At 42.8% G+C, this 17,453-nt stretch overlaps 1 protein-coding gene across 3 annotated transcripts in view; it reads left to right on the top strand.

The window, feature by feature from the left end:
• ABCC3 (ATP binding cassette subfamily C member 3) overlaps positions 1 to 17,160 on the top strand; it is a 72,198-nt gene extending 55,038 nt beyond the window's left edge. For all 3 annotated transcript variants that reach the window (XM_074223721.1, XM_074223720.1, XM_074223722.1), the window contains exons 21-31: positions 231 to 369; positions 675 to 882; positions 1,340 to 1,650; positions 2,060 to 2,259; positions 2,488 to 2,614; positions 3,173 to 3,274; positions 8,315 to 8,461; positions 8,719 to 8,877; positions 10,207 to 10,373; positions 13,695 to 13,889; positions 16,392 to 17,160. In XM_074223721.1, coding sequence (XP_074079822.1) covers positions 231 to 369; positions 675 to 882; positions 1,340 to 1,650; positions 2,060 to 2,259; positions 2,488 to 2,614; positions 3,173 to 3,274; positions 8,315 to 8,461; positions 8,719 to 8,877; positions 10,207 to 10,373; positions 13,695 to 13,889; positions 16,392 to 16,500 — 1,864 coding nt within the window. In that variant the 3' untranslated portion in view covers positions 16,501 to 17,160. The remainder of the gene's footprint in view (positions 1 to 230; positions 370 to 674; positions 883 to 1,339; positions 1,651 to 2,059; positions 2,260 to 2,487; positions 2,615 to 3,172; positions 3,275 to 8,314; positions 8,462 to 8,718; positions 8,878 to 10,206; positions 10,374 to 13,694; positions 13,890 to 16,391) is intronic.
• Positions 17,161 to 17,453: the final 293 nt, after the last annotated feature.

Here is a 17,453-nt window from a genome sequence, read left to right as displayed (position 1 = left end):
CTAGGAGTGGAGGGAGAAATGTGTATGTTGGAATGTTCTCTTACAGGATTCATACTGCAGATATAGTCTTCCTTCTTTCCCTATGGTTCTGTATCCCTCTGAACTTCTCTCAGGGAGTCCCAGCTTGCTGGGTTAGGTGTGAGATGAGGAAAGGCAAAATATCTCCTGTAGAAATGAGGACTGTTTTCCCTTCCCCTTTCCAATCCCAACTCAGAGACTGTTGCCCTCAGGGAGCTGAGTGTGATCTCCTCAGAAGGGGAGGGCCCTGGTCGACCTTCCACCAGGAGACGGCCTGTGGAGAAGAAGGCCCTGGAGCCCACAACAAACCATGGAGAGCTGATCCAGGCAGAGACAGCAGAGATAGGCACTGTGAGAGGGGTTGGGGCTGGGTGGAAAAGATGGAAGAAGGGTGCTGGGGTCAGGGGGAGGACCACTGTGGTAAGCTTTTGGAGGTGGGGAGAAGATAGGGGTGGAGGGTTGGGTCAACAATACAGAATCTTGGGCAAAGTTTTCCTGGGTATTGAGAATGCTGGTAAGAGCTCCTGGTCTTAGTCTCATGAGGGGTGGGGGGTGGGAAGAGTTAGTTCAAGCTCCTGAGAGTTTCTTCAGTCCATCTCTCTGGATCAGATGGCTCTTCTGGATGTTGATAGAGCTCTACCTTCCCCCCTTTACAGGTAAAGCTGAGTGTTTTCTGGGCTTATGCCAAAGCCGTAGGGATCTGCACCTCTCTGACAGTCTGCCTTCTCTACTCATGCCAAAGTGCTGCAGCCATAGGAGCCAATATATGGCTCAGTAACTGGACTAATGAGCCTGTAATTAATGGCACACAGAGCAACACAAGTCTCCGCCTTGGCGTGTATGCCACTCTGGGACTATTGCAGGGTAAAAGAGGGGTCTTCAATATCTTCAGGAGGGGAGGGAATCATTCAGAAGTTATCCTGTCCCTCACTGTCTCAAAGTCAATTTTAACTCAACAAACGTTTACTTGGTATAGGGCCACTTAATCTGGGGTCCATAGGTTTTTAAAAGGTATTTGATTACTTATTTCTATATAACTGACTTCCTTTTAATCCAAAATAAGTTCTTTTATGCTCTGAAAAATCACTGTTCTAAAGGTGGGGCTGCCATCGATTTCACAGACTTGCCAACAGGGCCCATAGAAAAAGATTTAAAGCTGAATCTTAGCAGTTTACATAATATTGTCCTAGGTGCAAGAGAAAGAAAGATAAGAATACATTTCTGCTTGGGGGGGTGAGGGGAGTGAGATGGGGAGGCCACTGAAGTCTTCTCCTTGGTACCCCAGTTCTGATAGGTGTCCCTTTCTCTGCCTCTTTGACAGGTCTCCTTGTAATGATATCAGCTTTCACACTGGCCATAGGAGGCATCCAGGCAGCCCGGTTACTACATAGCAAGTTACTAGCCAACAAGATGCATTCACCCCAGTCCTTCTATGACACAACCCCCGCTGGGCGAATTCTCAATCGGTTCTCCAAAGACATTTATGTTATTGATGAAGTCATTCCTCCCACCATCCTTATGCTGCTTGGGACCTTTTTCAATTCAACATCTACACTTGTGGTCATAATATCTAGCACCCCACTTTTTGCTGTGGTTATCTTACCTCTTGCTGGGCTCTACATATTTGTACAGGTACCTAGAGCTGGTGGGGAGAAGAAGAGATACTGGGGTGAGAATCCCTTTAGAGGAATAAAGGCAAAGGAGACAGGGAAAGAAGGAAGACTGTATCTCAGGGTTGAAGGGAGGAAGACCAATAGGAGTTTTAAATTGAGGTCTTATTAGAAGCCTGATAAAGTTTCTGGACTGATCTGTGGTTCAGTCTGTCCAGAGGATGGGGAAGGAGGGACTTTCTGTGGCTATCAACATTGATATTCAGTCTTACAAAGATGGCCACCAGAATGACTATGAATCTGGAGTCCCTAGGGGTTAGGGTACAGACCAAGAGCTGAGTGGGGCATTGGGAGGGATTAAGGGTGATGATTCAGAGTGATTTGATGGGTATTCTGTTGCCTCTGCTCCTGTTTTTCTCCACCCTGGTCAGCGGTTCTATGTGGCCACTTCAAGGCAACTGAAACGCCTGGAATCAGTCAGTCGTTCACCCATCTATTCTCACTTCTCGGAGACTGTGACAGGTGCCAGTGTCATCCGTGCCTACAGACGTACTCATGATTTCATGGCCATTAGTGACGCTAAGGTGGATGTCAATCAGAAGAGCTGCTATGCCAACATCATTTCTAACCGGTCAGAAGCACTCTCAGCCCATCTGACTCCTCCCCTTGATCCAACTTATTACCTCTGACACCCTGTCACCTACCTCTGATTCCCCTCACCTCTGAGCTCCTTACCACTAAAGTCCATCACTTCTGAACCATGTACTTCCAATACTACCATAATCCCTGGACCATCTCTATCTATCGTCTCCAGCTCCATCTTGATCTTTGACCTCCCTACTTACAAATCCCTCCCTAGGTGGCTGGGGATCCGTGTGGAGTTTGTGGGCAACTGTGTTGTGCTTTTTGCTGCACTTTTTGCTGTGATCAGCAGAAACACCCTGAATCCAGGATTGGTTGGCCTCTCCGTGTCCTATGCCCTTCAGGTGGGAGCTCTCTCCAGTCCTAGGGAGGTGGGGGCACTAGCAGTCAGAGAGCAAGGACCACAGTATACCTTTTCCTGCACACATATTGCCACATTTGCCATATCCACACGAACAAAATAGCATTGCTGGTGCATAAGCCCTTGAACTCAAAGTATACACATATGAATGAATGAATATATACCTACCTATAATTATGTAGGGGGAGGGGCTTGCTTTATATAACAGATGGACCATTGAAAAGTTGGGGGCAAATGAAGTTTTTATAAAGGGATATTTTAAATGAGAGACATGTGCTTTCTCTTTTGAGAAGTCTTATTGTGAATTCTTTGGTAATGTAAAATTTTCAGGTTAATTGATCTATGCCTAATTCAAATGATCAGTGAGGTTTTTCCCCTTAAATTAGAGCATGCCTATATTTAGAGTTTTACACTGAAAGACATATACATTTACTTCTAGGTAATTTTTTATTGCTGGGAACTTGAATAGGAAGAAATCTGAGAAGGGAAATGGAGATAGTTTTAAAGTCTGTTCTTCTACCCTGCCTCCTCCTTCCCTTAGGTTACACTGGCTCTTAACTGGATGGTAAGGATGACATCGGACCTGGAAAGCAACATTGTGGCTGTGGAGAGAGTCAGAGAGTACTCTGAGACTAAGACTGAGGTGGGAGCATGCTACAGATCTGGGGTCAGGAAAGAACGGGTAGGGGATGGGTTGGATCAGGTCATTGTCTGAGTTCTGGACCATCTTCTACTTCCATAGCTCAACTTTACCATGTCCAAGACTATGCTATATGCCATGAGACTAAAAGACATTTAATGAGCTTCACTCCTGACCTTCAAGGAATTCACAGTCTCCTTTAAATGACAATATGACAAATGTAAGGCACAATTATCTATATTACAAAGTAGAATGAGATAAGTGCCAAATAAGCAATGCAGTCCTTTAGGAGTTAAGAGGAGAGAAAGCTCACTTGACTAGATCACTGAAGGAGGCATCTTTGAGGAGGTAGCATTTCAGATGGAATTTGAAGGTTGACTGAAATTTCAGTGGACAAAGGGAGAAGGGAGAAGGCATTACAAGAAGAGGAAGCAGATATAGAGGAGGGAAAACTGCCTGAGGACAGTAGGGAAGAACAAGATAGACATTGAAAGGGAAGGAAGGCTTGAATGTGAAAAAGAGGTAGGGAGAAAAATCAGAAGTTTTTTGAGTTTTACCACTGGGAGATTAAGGTAGTGTGGCAGTAATAGAGAAGTAGGAAGTCATGGCTAATTGAAATTGATGAGGTAAAATGCAGTAGTTTTTCATATCAAGACTTTCTTTTAATTTGAAAAAAAATTGATCTCACAAGTAGAAGATGGAGGACATAACTTGGCCTCTGGTTTACAAGATAAAGATCTGGTAGTTTTTGTAAATCACAACTTAATTTGTTAAAGACTGAATTCCAGGGCTGAGACATTTTCTTATCTAAACTTTATATCTCCCATGTTTAGTAAAGATTAGTACACAAAAAACATGATATAAATATTTGTTGAATTGTAGTGTCATAATGAGCCAATGATGTGAGACGACTACAATGTTGTATGAGGATAGCAACTTAGTTTTATTAATCTTTATATCTAATGAATAAATGCCAAGTGAGCAATTGAGTGAATGAAAGAACATAGCTATAAAAAATAAAATCCCCATACTTGAAGGATAATTATGTAGAATTTAGTATTCCTATACAGGGAAGTAAACAATGTTGTATTCTACCTGGTTTGACCACTTTTGGAAAACTGATAGCTGTATTTAAATATTTGAAAGACTTCTGTGGAAGAAAGAGTACATTTTGTTCTTTGTGGTTAGGATGACATAAAGATGGAGATTATAGGGAAGCAAAGTTCAGTGTAACTTAAGAACTTCATAATAACTGGAACTGTTTGGTAACAGAAGAGACTTAAAAGACTGAACCCCTCCAACTGGAGGAACTGAAATAGGAAGGGGTTGAGTGACCTATCAGGGATAACTCAGAAGAAATGTCTTTAAAAGGTAAGAGGTTGAGGGGCAGCTAGGTGGTGTAGTGGATAAAGTACCGGCCCTGGAGTCAGGAGTACCTGGGTTCAAATCCGGTCTCAGACACTTAATAATTACCTAGCTGTGTGGTCTTGGACAAGCCACTTAACCCTGTTTGCATTGCAAAAAAAAAAAAAGTAAGAGGTTGGACATAATCACCTCTCATATCCTTTCCAATTATCATATTCTATGGAAGAGATCCCTGGAGAGAAGGTAGAAAGAAAAGAAGAGATAACCAAGATTAAGAAGCAAGAAGAGAAGTCAGTGAAGGAGAAAAAGATCAGAGAAGTAGGATGAGAACCAGGAAAGTAAGGTATCATGGGAACCAGAGCTGGAAAGTTTCAGGAAGGAAAAAATACTTGTTCAATAGTACCAAATACTATAGAGAATTCAATAAAGATGAAGCCTGAGAAGAGGATGTTGGATTTGGTGATTAGGAAACCATTATTGACCTTTAAGAAAGCCATCCATCCTTCACATAGCTACTATATTAGTATTCTTAGGACATTTTTGATCATGTCATTCCTTTACTCAAAAGTCAGTGGATCCATTTTTCATCTTGAATAAAATATAATCTCATCAATTTGGATCTAAAATTCAGTACTACCATCTGACTCCTGCCTGCTTATACAGACTTATTTAATATTGCTTCATATACCAGCTAACCTATGCTTCCCTGAATGAAACATTCCATAATTGTGTCTTTATTTAGTCTATATTCACCTTAGAATTGCAGAATCCCCAATTGCTTTCAAAACTCAGTTCAGGCAACATCTGCTACATTAAGTCTTTCTTGTTTCCTCCACATCTACTAGTCATTTAGTCCTTCCTAGTTCCTGAAATTCCACAAATGTACTTATGTTATTATTGTCCTTCCAATAGAATATAAACTTCTCAAAGGTAGGAACTTGCCTTTGTATCTTTTCTTTGCCAGTACCTTGCACCCAGGAGACATTCCACAAATGTTGGAATAAAACTCTGAAAGACTCGAGAACTTTAAATAATTCAATGTACAACTGTGACTCTAGAGGTCTGATGATAACACATGCTACCCACCTCTTGACTGAGAGACATGATAGACTCAAAATGTATAATGAGTCATACTGTTTTTGGACATAGCCTGTGTAGGAATTTGTTTTTCTTGGCTATGCGAACTTGTTACAAAGACTTTTTCTTTTTGTTTTTGTTTTTCTCTTTCCAATGACAGAATGAAAGGTCAAAAGTAAAGAAAAAGAGGACCATTGAGGCATTTTTGGTCATTTTTTAAAAACCTAAATACAAAATGAGAAAAGAAAAAAAAATCATGTATACTACAGACCATAAGCAAGGATTCAATATAAAATAATAAATTTCCATTTCAAGAAAACATATAAAAAAATACTACACATGGTTTTCAAAGCTACCCAGCTTTTCTTTGCTTCCTTGTTGGCTCTCTGCTATTCACTTTTTACTTTTTTTCCCCTCTCTCCCCCTACCACCCTAAAGAAAACTATAATTAAGCATGGTGATATAGATATAGATATAGATATAGATATAGATATATAGATATATAGATATCTATAAGCATACACATATATGTAAGACCCTACTTACAATTCTTATTTCCTCTGTCATCTGTTTCTTGAAAGATAGATAGCATCTTCCTTCATAAGTCCAAGTTTTCCCATGTTTTTCTAAATCTAAATGCCAAGTTCAGGTTTTCCATAGCAATATTCTAACCCAATCATATCTTATCTGACAGATTGTCTATAAGAGATTTTCCTCAATTTTCTTCATTTCTTCCATTTTTAGCTGTATAGGTTTTATTTATACAAGAAAATTTTAATTAAAAATAATCAAAATTATTCTTTTTTACACTTCAACAGTGCTCTCACCTTACAATATCATTTAAAGTCTGAACCTGCTAAGTCCCTGTTTTTTTTGCAGTTCTTGACTTTTTGTTTGTCATTTTTTTTCTGTCAGGAAAATGACTTTTTATAATTTAATTGGGATGGTTTTGGATAAATAAATTATTTAGGTAAAATTGTCATTTTAAAAATCATATTGGCTTGGAATAGCTAAGTAGAGTAGTGGATAGAGCACCGACCTTGGACTCAGGAGGACCTGAGTTCAAATCTGACCTCAGACACTTAATTATTTAGCTGTGTGACCTTGGGCAAATCCCTTAACTCTACTGCCTTGCAAAAAACATAAAAAAGATTGTGTTAGCTTTACCTTCCCACAAACAAAAAATATCACTTCAATTATTTAGATCTGAGTATGACTGTATAAAAATATTTTATGGTTATGTTCATATAGCTCCTGTGTCTGTTTTGGCAGGTATGTGCTCAGACACGAGGCATTTTTTAAAACAATTCAGAGAAAAGGAGAGAAGGAAGGCCAAAAAGAAACACAGGCAAGCAAGAGTCGTTTTGAAAGTTACAGGTTGAACTTACATATTAAAAAAAAAAGAAAAGAAAGCTAGACAAAACAGAGGCCTATAATTTCATGTAGAATCTTCTTTTTCTCTCCTACTGTGTATATGGAAATGGTGTTAAAGTTCAGAATTTTTAAAAAAATTAGAAAAGGAAAGAAATGAAAGAGGAGTCTTATTGAGTCATTTTCAGTCATGTTCAACTCTGTGTCTCCCTTGGAGTTTTCTCAGCAAAGATACTGGAGTGGTTTGCTATTTCCTACTCCAGCTTATTTTACAGATGAGAAAACTGAGGCCATCAGGGTTGAGTGACTTGCCCAGGATCACACAGCTAGTGATTATCTGAGGCTATATTTGAACTCAGGAAAATAAGTCTAGGACTTCAGACCCTGTGTCACCAAGCTGCCCAAAGAAAGAGGAGGTAGTGGATAGAATAAGGTCCCAGGGAAGAGAAATGATGAAAACCCACTTGAGTTCTTAGCCTTATCATGGTGGGGTAGGGTGGTGTAGAGGTGGAGATCACCTTGTTCTCAGAGACAAAGATAAAGAAAACTGTGAGAAGGGTATGATGACAATGGAAAGATGAGGGAGGCAAGGGCCTATCATAGGCCAGGCACCCTTAGCAACCCTAAGACGGGAATCCTATCATTAGCCTCATTTTACAGTTCAAGAAACTGAAGCAAACACAGGTTAAGTGACTGACCCAGGGTCACACAGCTAGCAAGTGCCCATGGCTGGATTTGAATTCAAGTTTTTCCTGACTCCAGGTCAGACATTGTATCCACTGTGTCACCAAGCTGTGTGGAATATCAATAAGCCTGGACTGTAGGCCTCTATGTCTTCCAGAAAGTAAGGTCATTTGGGAGGGAGATGCAGAAGGATTTGGAGCAGCTGTTGTGGGGAATGAGATAGCAACTTCCTTAATAAGAGACATATAAATGGATTCCCAAGAAGTAGTGAGGGTCCAGTTTAGACTGAATTTATGACAGCGTATTTTTGTAATTTCTTCTGGTGTTGTTGAGCGGGTTGTGGAATGTTGAGATATATTAAGTCTAGTGGTGGGGCAAGGGAATGAGAAATTCTAGCATATTCAAATTGCATTAAAATGGCTGGGCAGAGAGAGAGGAGTGAGAGAGGAAAGGCAGCAAGCTAGAAAGTGGCTAATTGATTCTCTGGGAGAATTAGAGAGGAGCATCCTTCATCACTGCCTTTCCTCCTCTCCATCTCTCTCCCAGGCCCCATGGGTGATCTCAGACAACCGCCCACCCCCCGACTGGCCCCAGCAAGGGGAGGTGGAGTTCTTGAACTACTCTGTGCGCTATCGGGAAGGCTTGGAGCTAGTGCTAAAGAATTTGAATCTGCGAGTGAAAGGTGGAGAAAAGGTACCTGAGACCCCTGGCCTGGCCCACTGATCCTCAGAGTTGCAGGCAAGGGAGAAGCAAGGAGGATTACATTACCCATCTCCAGTGGATGAAGCTCTGAAAGAGGGGATGCTGGTAGACCCAGTTCCAGATTCTTTCTCTCCCCTTCTTCAGGGTGCTCTGAGGTCCGAGGAGACTTCAGCAGCATCCTTCCTACCCTTTCCCCAGCTTAACATTACTGTCTCACCCTTCCATGTCTTCTGCTCCCTATCTCCCAGGTTGGAATTGTGGGTCGAACAGGGGCTGGCAAATCATCCATGACCCTTTGCCTGTTTCGTATCCTGGAGGCAGCTGAGGGAGAGATCCACATTGATGGAATCAACATTGCATCCATCGGCCTCCATGACCTACGTTCCATGCTAACCATCATCCCCCAGGTACAAGGCATTCTTCACAGCTGAGATCATATTCATTTACCTGCCATAGGACTGGACAAATTATCCTCTCAGTAGCTGCCAACACAAGATCATAGATTTAAAGAAAGGACAGATCTTAGAGACCATTTGGTCCAACCCCTTTCTTTTACAAATGAGGAAACAAAAATTATATGACTTACCCAAGATCTCACAGTAAGTAGGTGGTAGAATTGGGATTTGAACCCAGGTCCTTTTCAAAATCCAACACATATTCCACTGTACCATGTAAGCTCCTATAAGCTTAGGAAACTGGCCATAGTCTAGAAGGACTGACCATATCTCCTCGAGTCTAGGCTCTCTGACTCTGCTGTATGTTGAAAAGGCTGAGTGACTCATTATAAAGGAGATGAAGCAGTAGGGAATTGCTGAAGGAGAAATCTGTGGGATTACAGGACTGTGGATTTGGACAGCAGCTAGAGCCCTGGGTCCTGTTCACCAGGAAGAGGACTGTGGGGGTCTCTACTTCCCCTTGGTTTCTCTGCCAGTTGTTCTCCATCTCTCAGTCTCACACATTGATATCCGGTTGACTTTTTTTTCCCCTTCTCTGGCTTTTCTGGGATTTGTTTTCTGCCAACTGGACATTTTGGAGTCAGATTAGGCTGCTCATGGTTCCTGGTTAACAAGAAGACTTTGTGAATGGCAAGGGATGTTCAAGTGGGGATTTATCGCAGCTATGCAGGGCATGGGGGACCAGGATTCATTGGGAGATTTTCTGTTGGACTAACTGCTTTTTCAATTCTCAGAGGATGGGATTGCTCTGACCTCATTTACTCTCTCCTTCCCCTTTTCCTTAGCTCCTGTTTTGGGCTAGTGGGGACCCCAGTCCTGCACTTGATTCACAGAGGCAACATTGTATAATGTTGGAGTCAAGAAGACCTGGGTTCAAATCTTGTCTTGGTCACTTAATAGCTGTGGGACCCTGGGTTAGTCACTTAATCTCTGTCCAATTCAGTTTCCTTATCTATAAAACAGAGATAATATTCTAGGTTGTTGTGAGGATCAAATGAGATCATATTTGTAAAGTGCTTAGCACAGTGAGTAGGCAGGTAATAATATTAACAAATAGTAGGGCAGCTAGATGGTACGATTTGTACACAGAGCAAAGGGTCTAGAGGCAGGAAGACTCATCTCCCAAATTCAAATCCAGCCTTAGATTCTTACTAGCTGTATGACATTGGACAAATCACTTAATCCTGTTTGCCTCAGTTCCATCATCTATAAAATGCGCTGGAGAAGGAAATGGCAAACCAATACAGTATTTTCCTCATTGATGTTCTTTTGTCTTCCTAGGACCCAGTTCTGTTCTCAGGGACACTTAGAATGAACCTGGATCCTTTCGGCAAGTATTCTGATGAGGAAATGTGGCAAACATTGGAACTCTCCAACCTGCACAAGTTTGTGAAGTCACAATCAAAGGGCCTTGATTTTGAATGCTCTGAAGGAGGAGAGAACCTTAGGTAAGAAAGTTGGGGACTCTAGAGCAAATGGTCCAGAACCCCAAGTCCCTGGACAGCTCTGAATTAGAACCTTTCCCTCCTTCTTCCCCCCAGTGCTTGTTGAATCTTAGGATAGTGGATCACCTTTGAGGTCTCCCTGTGCCCATCTCTTTCACAGTGGCAGGGAAGAGAGCCATGTATGTCCAAAGCTATTTTGCAGTTTTGACCTTTTAACTTGTTGGTCCTGGGTTTTGGCCAGTACCTAGAGGGTATGCTTGATAAGGTCAGATAAGAGGAACTACTTCATAGCCAAGGCATGACCCCCAGGGTCTGGCCTCTCCAGAAGGCTTTTTAGAATGTTTAAATACGTGAACATATTAATAGAACAGTGAACCCACTGTTCTATAATGAAGACCCAAATTCAAATCCTCTTCCATTACTTATTATCTTTGTTAACATAGACATGTCATATCAGTTATTTTTCAGTTCTTTATTCATTTTAGTTGTCTCTCCATGACCCCATTTTGGGTGTGATTTGCTGTTTCCTTCTCCAACTAATTTTACAGATGAGGAAACTGAGACAAATAGGGATAAGTGACACAGCTAGTAAGTATCTGAGATCAGATTTGAACTCAGGCCTTCATCAACTGTGCCAACCAGCTACCCCTATAATATCAGTTATTTCTATTAGTTATTAGTTTATACAACACTTAAAGTCTGGCACAGAAGTTGGTGGCTGGATTAGAAAATCACTTGGGACCTCAAAGACATAGCACAAAAAGTTCTAGACTTGGAGCTGGTAGAGATTTGGGTTCAAATTCTGCCTCTTTACTTATCAGCTGTTGTAAGTACAACTCTCAGAGCTTCTTTTTTATCTGAAAATGACATTTTTTATATTTATAAATATATTTTTTATATTATTTATACCTGTGATACTGCTGGCATAAGGAATTCTCAGGGAGGGAATACCCTTTGGTATACAGATCAGCACCTCTTCTGCTACTGAGACACTGAGAAGTTAATCTGAGGTTGCAAGGCTAATATATATCAGAGGCAGGACTTGAATCCAGGTCTTCTTGACTCTAAGACATTCAATTCTCTCTATTATGCCAATGCTACCTTCTTTCAAAATAGAAATGATGGTACCTTATAGTACTTAACCACACACAGAGCTGTTAAGAGACTCAAGTAAGATGAGTTCCCATCCAGCCTTAGACCCTTCCTAGCTTTGTGACTTTGGGAAAGTCATTTTACCTCAGTGTGTCAAAATTTCCTTATCTGTAAATAGAGATAAGAATAAGATCTACTTCTCAGGTTTGTGAGGTTCAAATGAGATATTCTCACAAACCTGAGCCCTTTAAAATAGTAGGCAGGAAATAATAATAATAATAAGCTTAATTAATAATAATGAACTTAATTAATGCTTAATCCCCTTCTCTGTAATAGTCAGTCAGGAAGATGGCCCTGGGCTTCAGCTTTGTCTTACATCTACTTGCTGACATATGGACAGTGACTGCAGATAGCCAGCTAGTACTAAAAAAGGCCCAGGATCATATACATATGATCATTCCCCAGAAGTTCCTCCTCCATCACATACTGGCCCCTCCCTCCAAAACAAGGTGGGGGGAGATACCCTTTTATCCCCTTTACACTGCCTTCCTTCAAGCTACCCTTTTAGACTTAGTCTAACCTGACTTTTCCTGCACAAACATGTTGTAGGGTGTATGACCAAGCATGGATTGACCTTCCCCAGCACCTCAGGGAGAATATCAACTTCAATCTCTTTTTGGGAAGATTCCTGTCACTTGTTTTGCTTCTTTATCTTCCATCCCTTTTCATCTTTCTGAAACATGAGACCACATCAGTAGACACTGGGCACTCCTCATTGCTTAATTCAGTGGAGTCATTTAACTTTTCTGAACTTCAATTTTCTCATGTGTTGTGATGAAGGGGATGGATGTAGTCCCTTCTACTCTTCATCTATGATCTTATGAGTCTAAGCTTAAGTGACTTTGTTAAGAAGAAATAAGGGTAAGATAAGAGAAAACTAAAACAAAAGCTTCCTAACCTGGGTATAGACTGGGAAGTAGCATTTTTCTCTGGATGGATGTTCAGATAACTAAATGGTGAAGTAGATAGAGCTCTAGATTCAGGAGTCTCAGGAAGCCCTAAATTCAAATTCAACCTTGGACAGTTCATGTAACCTTGTGCAATCACCTTTGTTTACTATTTTAAGAATCAAATGACATATTTGAAAATTCTATTTGACACATAGTAGGCACTAATAAATAGGAGCTGTTATAAGTATTATTATATGTAGGCTGGAATGATTGATTACATGTATCCTGGGATGCTCTGCCTGTCCACTCTGAGATTTTCCTGGGAGAATGTTGCTACCTTTTGGCAATTTCCTTCCCCTTTGCCTGAGTTTCTTTATGCTGCAAATTCAGCTTAAGTCCTATGCCAACCTTCTACCGTCCACCCTGTAAATCAGTCCCATTCTGTACACAATTTGTCCCTCCCTAGCCAAAATCTTCATTAGTTGGGGGTGAGGTCAGCCAGTAGAGAGAGGAGACCTGGCTCTCGTTCAAATTCTAGTGACTCATCCAAGTTGAGAGACAGAAGAGAAATGTACTCTTAGGTAGGTGGGGAAAGAGCTGCCTCTGGGACTGAAGAGATTCTTCTTTCATCCTCAGGCTTCAGAGCCAAGGTCAAAGGTTGGTGTGACCTAGTTTTCAGACCTAGGTCCAGACCTACCTTTATCTCTCCCCAGAGTCCTATGGCAGATTCAGAGTCCTGTATTCTTACCCCCACAGCTGTTACATAAGACACACAATTGTTCACACACACACACACACACACACACACACACACACACACCCACAGCTCTGATAAACCTCACTTGTCCTTCCCTAAATGTTATGATTTCAGGGACATCATCTTCTCTGGAACTTCAAATAACTTCCTCTGGAGGTCTGATGATGTCTCATTGCAGGATTTTGCTCAGGGCCAGTATTGGACTCAGCTTTCATGTTGTTCTTTCTATGATATCTCCCCCTTTTGCTTATGTGCTTCTGGAGAATAGAGGTTGTGAGTTTTTTCCTTCTTCATACCTACTTTGTAATACTTATTACGACTGGCACAAGTGTTTAATAAATGATTGTGGACTGATTAATTGTTTCCAGGATCCAGCCAAGTGAAAGATATAGTGAAATGTTACTTGGAAAATAGAGATCAGAGAATCAGGACTGTGGGTTATTGATTACATTCATAATGGAAATAGAGAAGGGATTTGACTAGAGCAGACTCAGGGATATCTTGAGATCCATTGTCTTTTTCCAGTGTGGGGCAGAGGCAGCTTGTGTGCCTAGCCAGAGCCCTGCTCCGGAAGAGTAGGATCCTGGTGTTGGACGAGGCCACAGCAGCCATTGATCTGGAGACAGATGACCTCATCCAGGCTACCATCCGGTCCCAGTTTGAGGGATGTACAGTGTTGACCATTGCCCACAGGCTCAACACCATCATGGACTACACCAGGTGAGAGGCACATGGTAGTATTTTAGATTATGTAATTCGGATTTTGACTTTCTTTGGCATAGTTATATTGAGGATTGTAAGGGTGAATGAATAAAACAAGACTGAATATTATATTGGGGAGAGGTGCAGATTCTTCATGGAAGTTTGGTTTGTTATAATATACAGTCATTGAGCACTCACTATGTAAAAGCTGCAAAAACATAAGGAATTTATACAATTTGAAAGGAAAAGAATGCTATGCATAGTAGATTTGCAGTTTTAATCTTTTTTATTGTACTATGTTATGGAAATGCTTGTTTTTATTCCATAAATTTTAAAAAAAAAGGATTTATACAAAAATGCAATATCTGCCCTTGGAGAATTTTCATGCTCTTTGGAAAGACAGGGCTTATACATGAAAAGATAAATTACAGTGTAATGTACTTATCTTACTAAGTGCCCAATGAGTAATCCAGACAATAAGTGATATAGGAATTCAGAGGAAGCAGCCTTCATTGTGGGTTGTTTGGGAAGGTTGGGTGGGGGGACTCAAACTGAGCCTTGAGAAGACAGTAATGGGGTTCAATGAGGGAAGGCTACACATGCTCACATTCGGGCATGTGCACATGCCTGAATATGTACACACATATGCATATTATACATACATATGTTTATATGTATGTATGTACTAAGCACTTTGTATCTGTATATATATATATATATATATATATATATATATATGCACACACTTGGGGGGGGGGGCTGGATCCAGCCCCTCCCCACCTCTGCAAGAGATAACTCAAGAGCCCCTCCTCTACTCCAAATCTTGGATCCATTGCCCTTTTCCCTATAATGAATGAAAGAATGAGTAAGCATTTAAGTGATTGAGTATAAAATGCCAAGCTCCAGAATTAAGTACTGGAAATGCAAATACAACAATGAAGATAATCCTTGCTCTCAAAGAGTTTACAAAAAACCAAAAGGGTGTGGTAGCTAGTGAGGGGCGTTTTGGTCCAAAAAGTTACCAAACTGGTGAGCCTAAAGGGGAAAATATTGATACAGCCCATCCAGGAACAATTGATCCTGGTATTGATCCTGGTTCTTGGCCCCAGCCCTCCCCACTGAGAAAGAGGAGGAGGAGGAGGTGAGAAGAGAGAGAAGAGAGACAGGCAGAGGGGGGGGCAGGGGGGGGGGGAGAGAGAGAGAGAGAGAGAGAGAGAGAGAGAGAGAGAGAGAGAGTAGCAGGAAGAGAAATCTGACAGTCAAGAGTGAAGGAGTGAAGTTGGGAAGTGGGGGGACCCCTGCCATGCTGTAAGACCCCCAGCACCTCCTGGTTTTTCCTTCCGCCATGAAGCTGACCCAATTAGAGCACGAGCTTCTCCAACACAGGATGTGTCTCTTTTCTATTTGTAGTCCCAGAACTTACTGCAGTGTTGTACAGATAATAAGCTTAATAAATGCTTTTCCATTAAGTTATGGCAAGGAGAGGAGAGTGTGAGCAAAGGTTTGAGGACAAGAATGTTCGGGCAACAGTTTCCAGCATGGCTTCTATGGAAGGGGATCCTTCTGGGCCAGCGGTAGCCAGAGGGTGCAGAGCCCCTTGACCAGCCAGGGCTGCTCCTAGGGGGCGGCTGTTAGAGACCCCTTCGGGGTGGGATGAGCCTTGGGGCCGGGGCAACTCTCAACCGTGGAGGCTCTGGTGACAGGAGTGTAGAAGAGAGCCGACCTTATTATTTTTTTTTTTTAGATTTTGCAAGGCAATGGGGTTAAGTGGCTTGGCCAAGGTCACACAGCTAGATTATTGAGTGCCGGAGGTCGCATTTGAACTCAGGTCCTCCTGACTCCAGGGCCAAGGCTCTATCCACTGCACCCCCTAGCCGCCCCGGAGCCGACCCCGTTTTACAGATGAGCAGACTGGGGCCCGGAGCGGTTCACGGCCGCCCGCACTCCGGATCCACTTCCCCAGGTGCTTCACCGCCTTCGGAGGGCCGTTTGAAAGCATTTTAATGGCCCCTGCTTGGGCCTGGGGAACCCATATCCCCCGCCCCAAGTTGAGGGTCCTTGGTGCATAAGCACCTGGGTGCAGGGGGTTAACCGGCACGTGCACGTCCCCCCCAGGGCAGGATCCTTCTTCCCCAAAGGGGCGCAGAGCAGCAGCACGGGCCCCCCGGGGAAGGCCAGCCTCGCCGCAGGCCCGGCCGGGCACAGGTGGGCAGTGGCAGAGCCAGGCTCTTTGTCCCCAGGCGGCTTCTCCGGCGGGGGCTGGGAGCGCTAGGGAGGGCAGCAGCCGGGGGCCCGCAGGAGCCGGGGGGCGGAGGGGCTGGGCCGGGCTGGGCCCCCCGCGGCCGCTCCCTCCCCGCCGGGGCTCCGTTAGCGGTGCCGGGCGGAGGGCGGCCGCGAGCGGCGGCGGGGAGCGGGGCCCCGGGGCCCCGGGCCTTGTCCCCGGGGGGTGGGCTGCGCCGGCCTCCCCCTGGAGCCGGCTGGCCCCTGACAAGCAGCTGACCTCCCCCTTCTCCGGCACAGGGTCCTGGTCCTGGACAGAGGGACGGTAGCCGAATTTGATTCTCCAGCCAATCTCATCGCGGCCAAAGGCATCTTCTACGGGATGGCCAAAGATGCTGGACTTGCCTAAACGGCCTTTGCATTTGATCCTGGTCGTCACTGGCTTCCCTCTGCAAGGGAAAATAACCCAGAGTGGACTTTTTTTTTTTTTATGGAGAATATTGTGCAAAGAATTGTAGAACTTGTGAGTAAAAGGAGAACTTGATGGTTCATTTAATCCAATCCCCTTGTTTTAAAGGGATGCAGTTTGGTACAGAGAAGATGCTAGACCTGGAGTCAGAAGATCCAGATCCTAACTAGCTGGTTAACCTGTGGCAAGTTGCTTCTCCTGGAAAGGGAGCCCAGGAAGGACTTGCCCACACCAGCAGCTTCTTACTGGCAATGCCAGAATTACAATACCCATCCCCTCATCCCAATCCTGTGCTACTCTTCAACATTAATGTGTGAGAATGACATTCCTGTTCACACTAAAACTCAGGCCCAAAGTCTTAATTTTATTCTCATGCTTTCTATACAAAAATGTATAAAAATAAAATCTAGAACACTTTTGCATACCCCAAAACCCACCCACCAAAACCCCTTTTTCTCATATTTTCTGGACAGAAGTATATTATTTTTTTTACTGGAAGCCAAAATCATGCTTAGGTCCTGGTCCTACACTTTGGAATAATGATGTGAAACTAATAAGGAAGAATGCTGATGAAATAAAGGATATATGGTAGTCACTGTATATAGGTACTGTTTATTTGCTGTGTGTACCTGTGTTATCAAGAGGGACAAATCTATCTGGTTGCAGACTAGAAAATCCAACCACTTTTTGACTTGCATGACCACCCAGCAGAAAAGCATTTGCTTTTGCTATGTTGTATAGATTCTGGGAAAAGATATGTGAACACGAATCCTTTTAGCCAGCTGGAACCTAGATTCAAGAACTTGGGAAAACCACTGACTCTGGGATCCAAGTGCCATAAGGATTCCCTCACTCAACCTCTGAAGATTAGCTGGCACATCTTTTCAGTGAGG

The sequence above is a fragment of the Macrotis lagotis genome, chromosome 2 (assembly GCF_037893015.1).
Source record: "Macrotis lagotis isolate mMagLag1 chromosome 2, bilby.v1.9.chrom.fasta, whole genome shotgun sequence".
Lineage (NCBI taxonomy): Eukaryota > Metazoa > Chordata > Mammalia > Peramelemorphia > Peramelidae > Macrotis > Macrotis lagotis.
The sequence above is the reverse complement of the archived record's forward strand: the minus strand, read 5'-3'. Positions and strand labels throughout refer to the sequence as shown.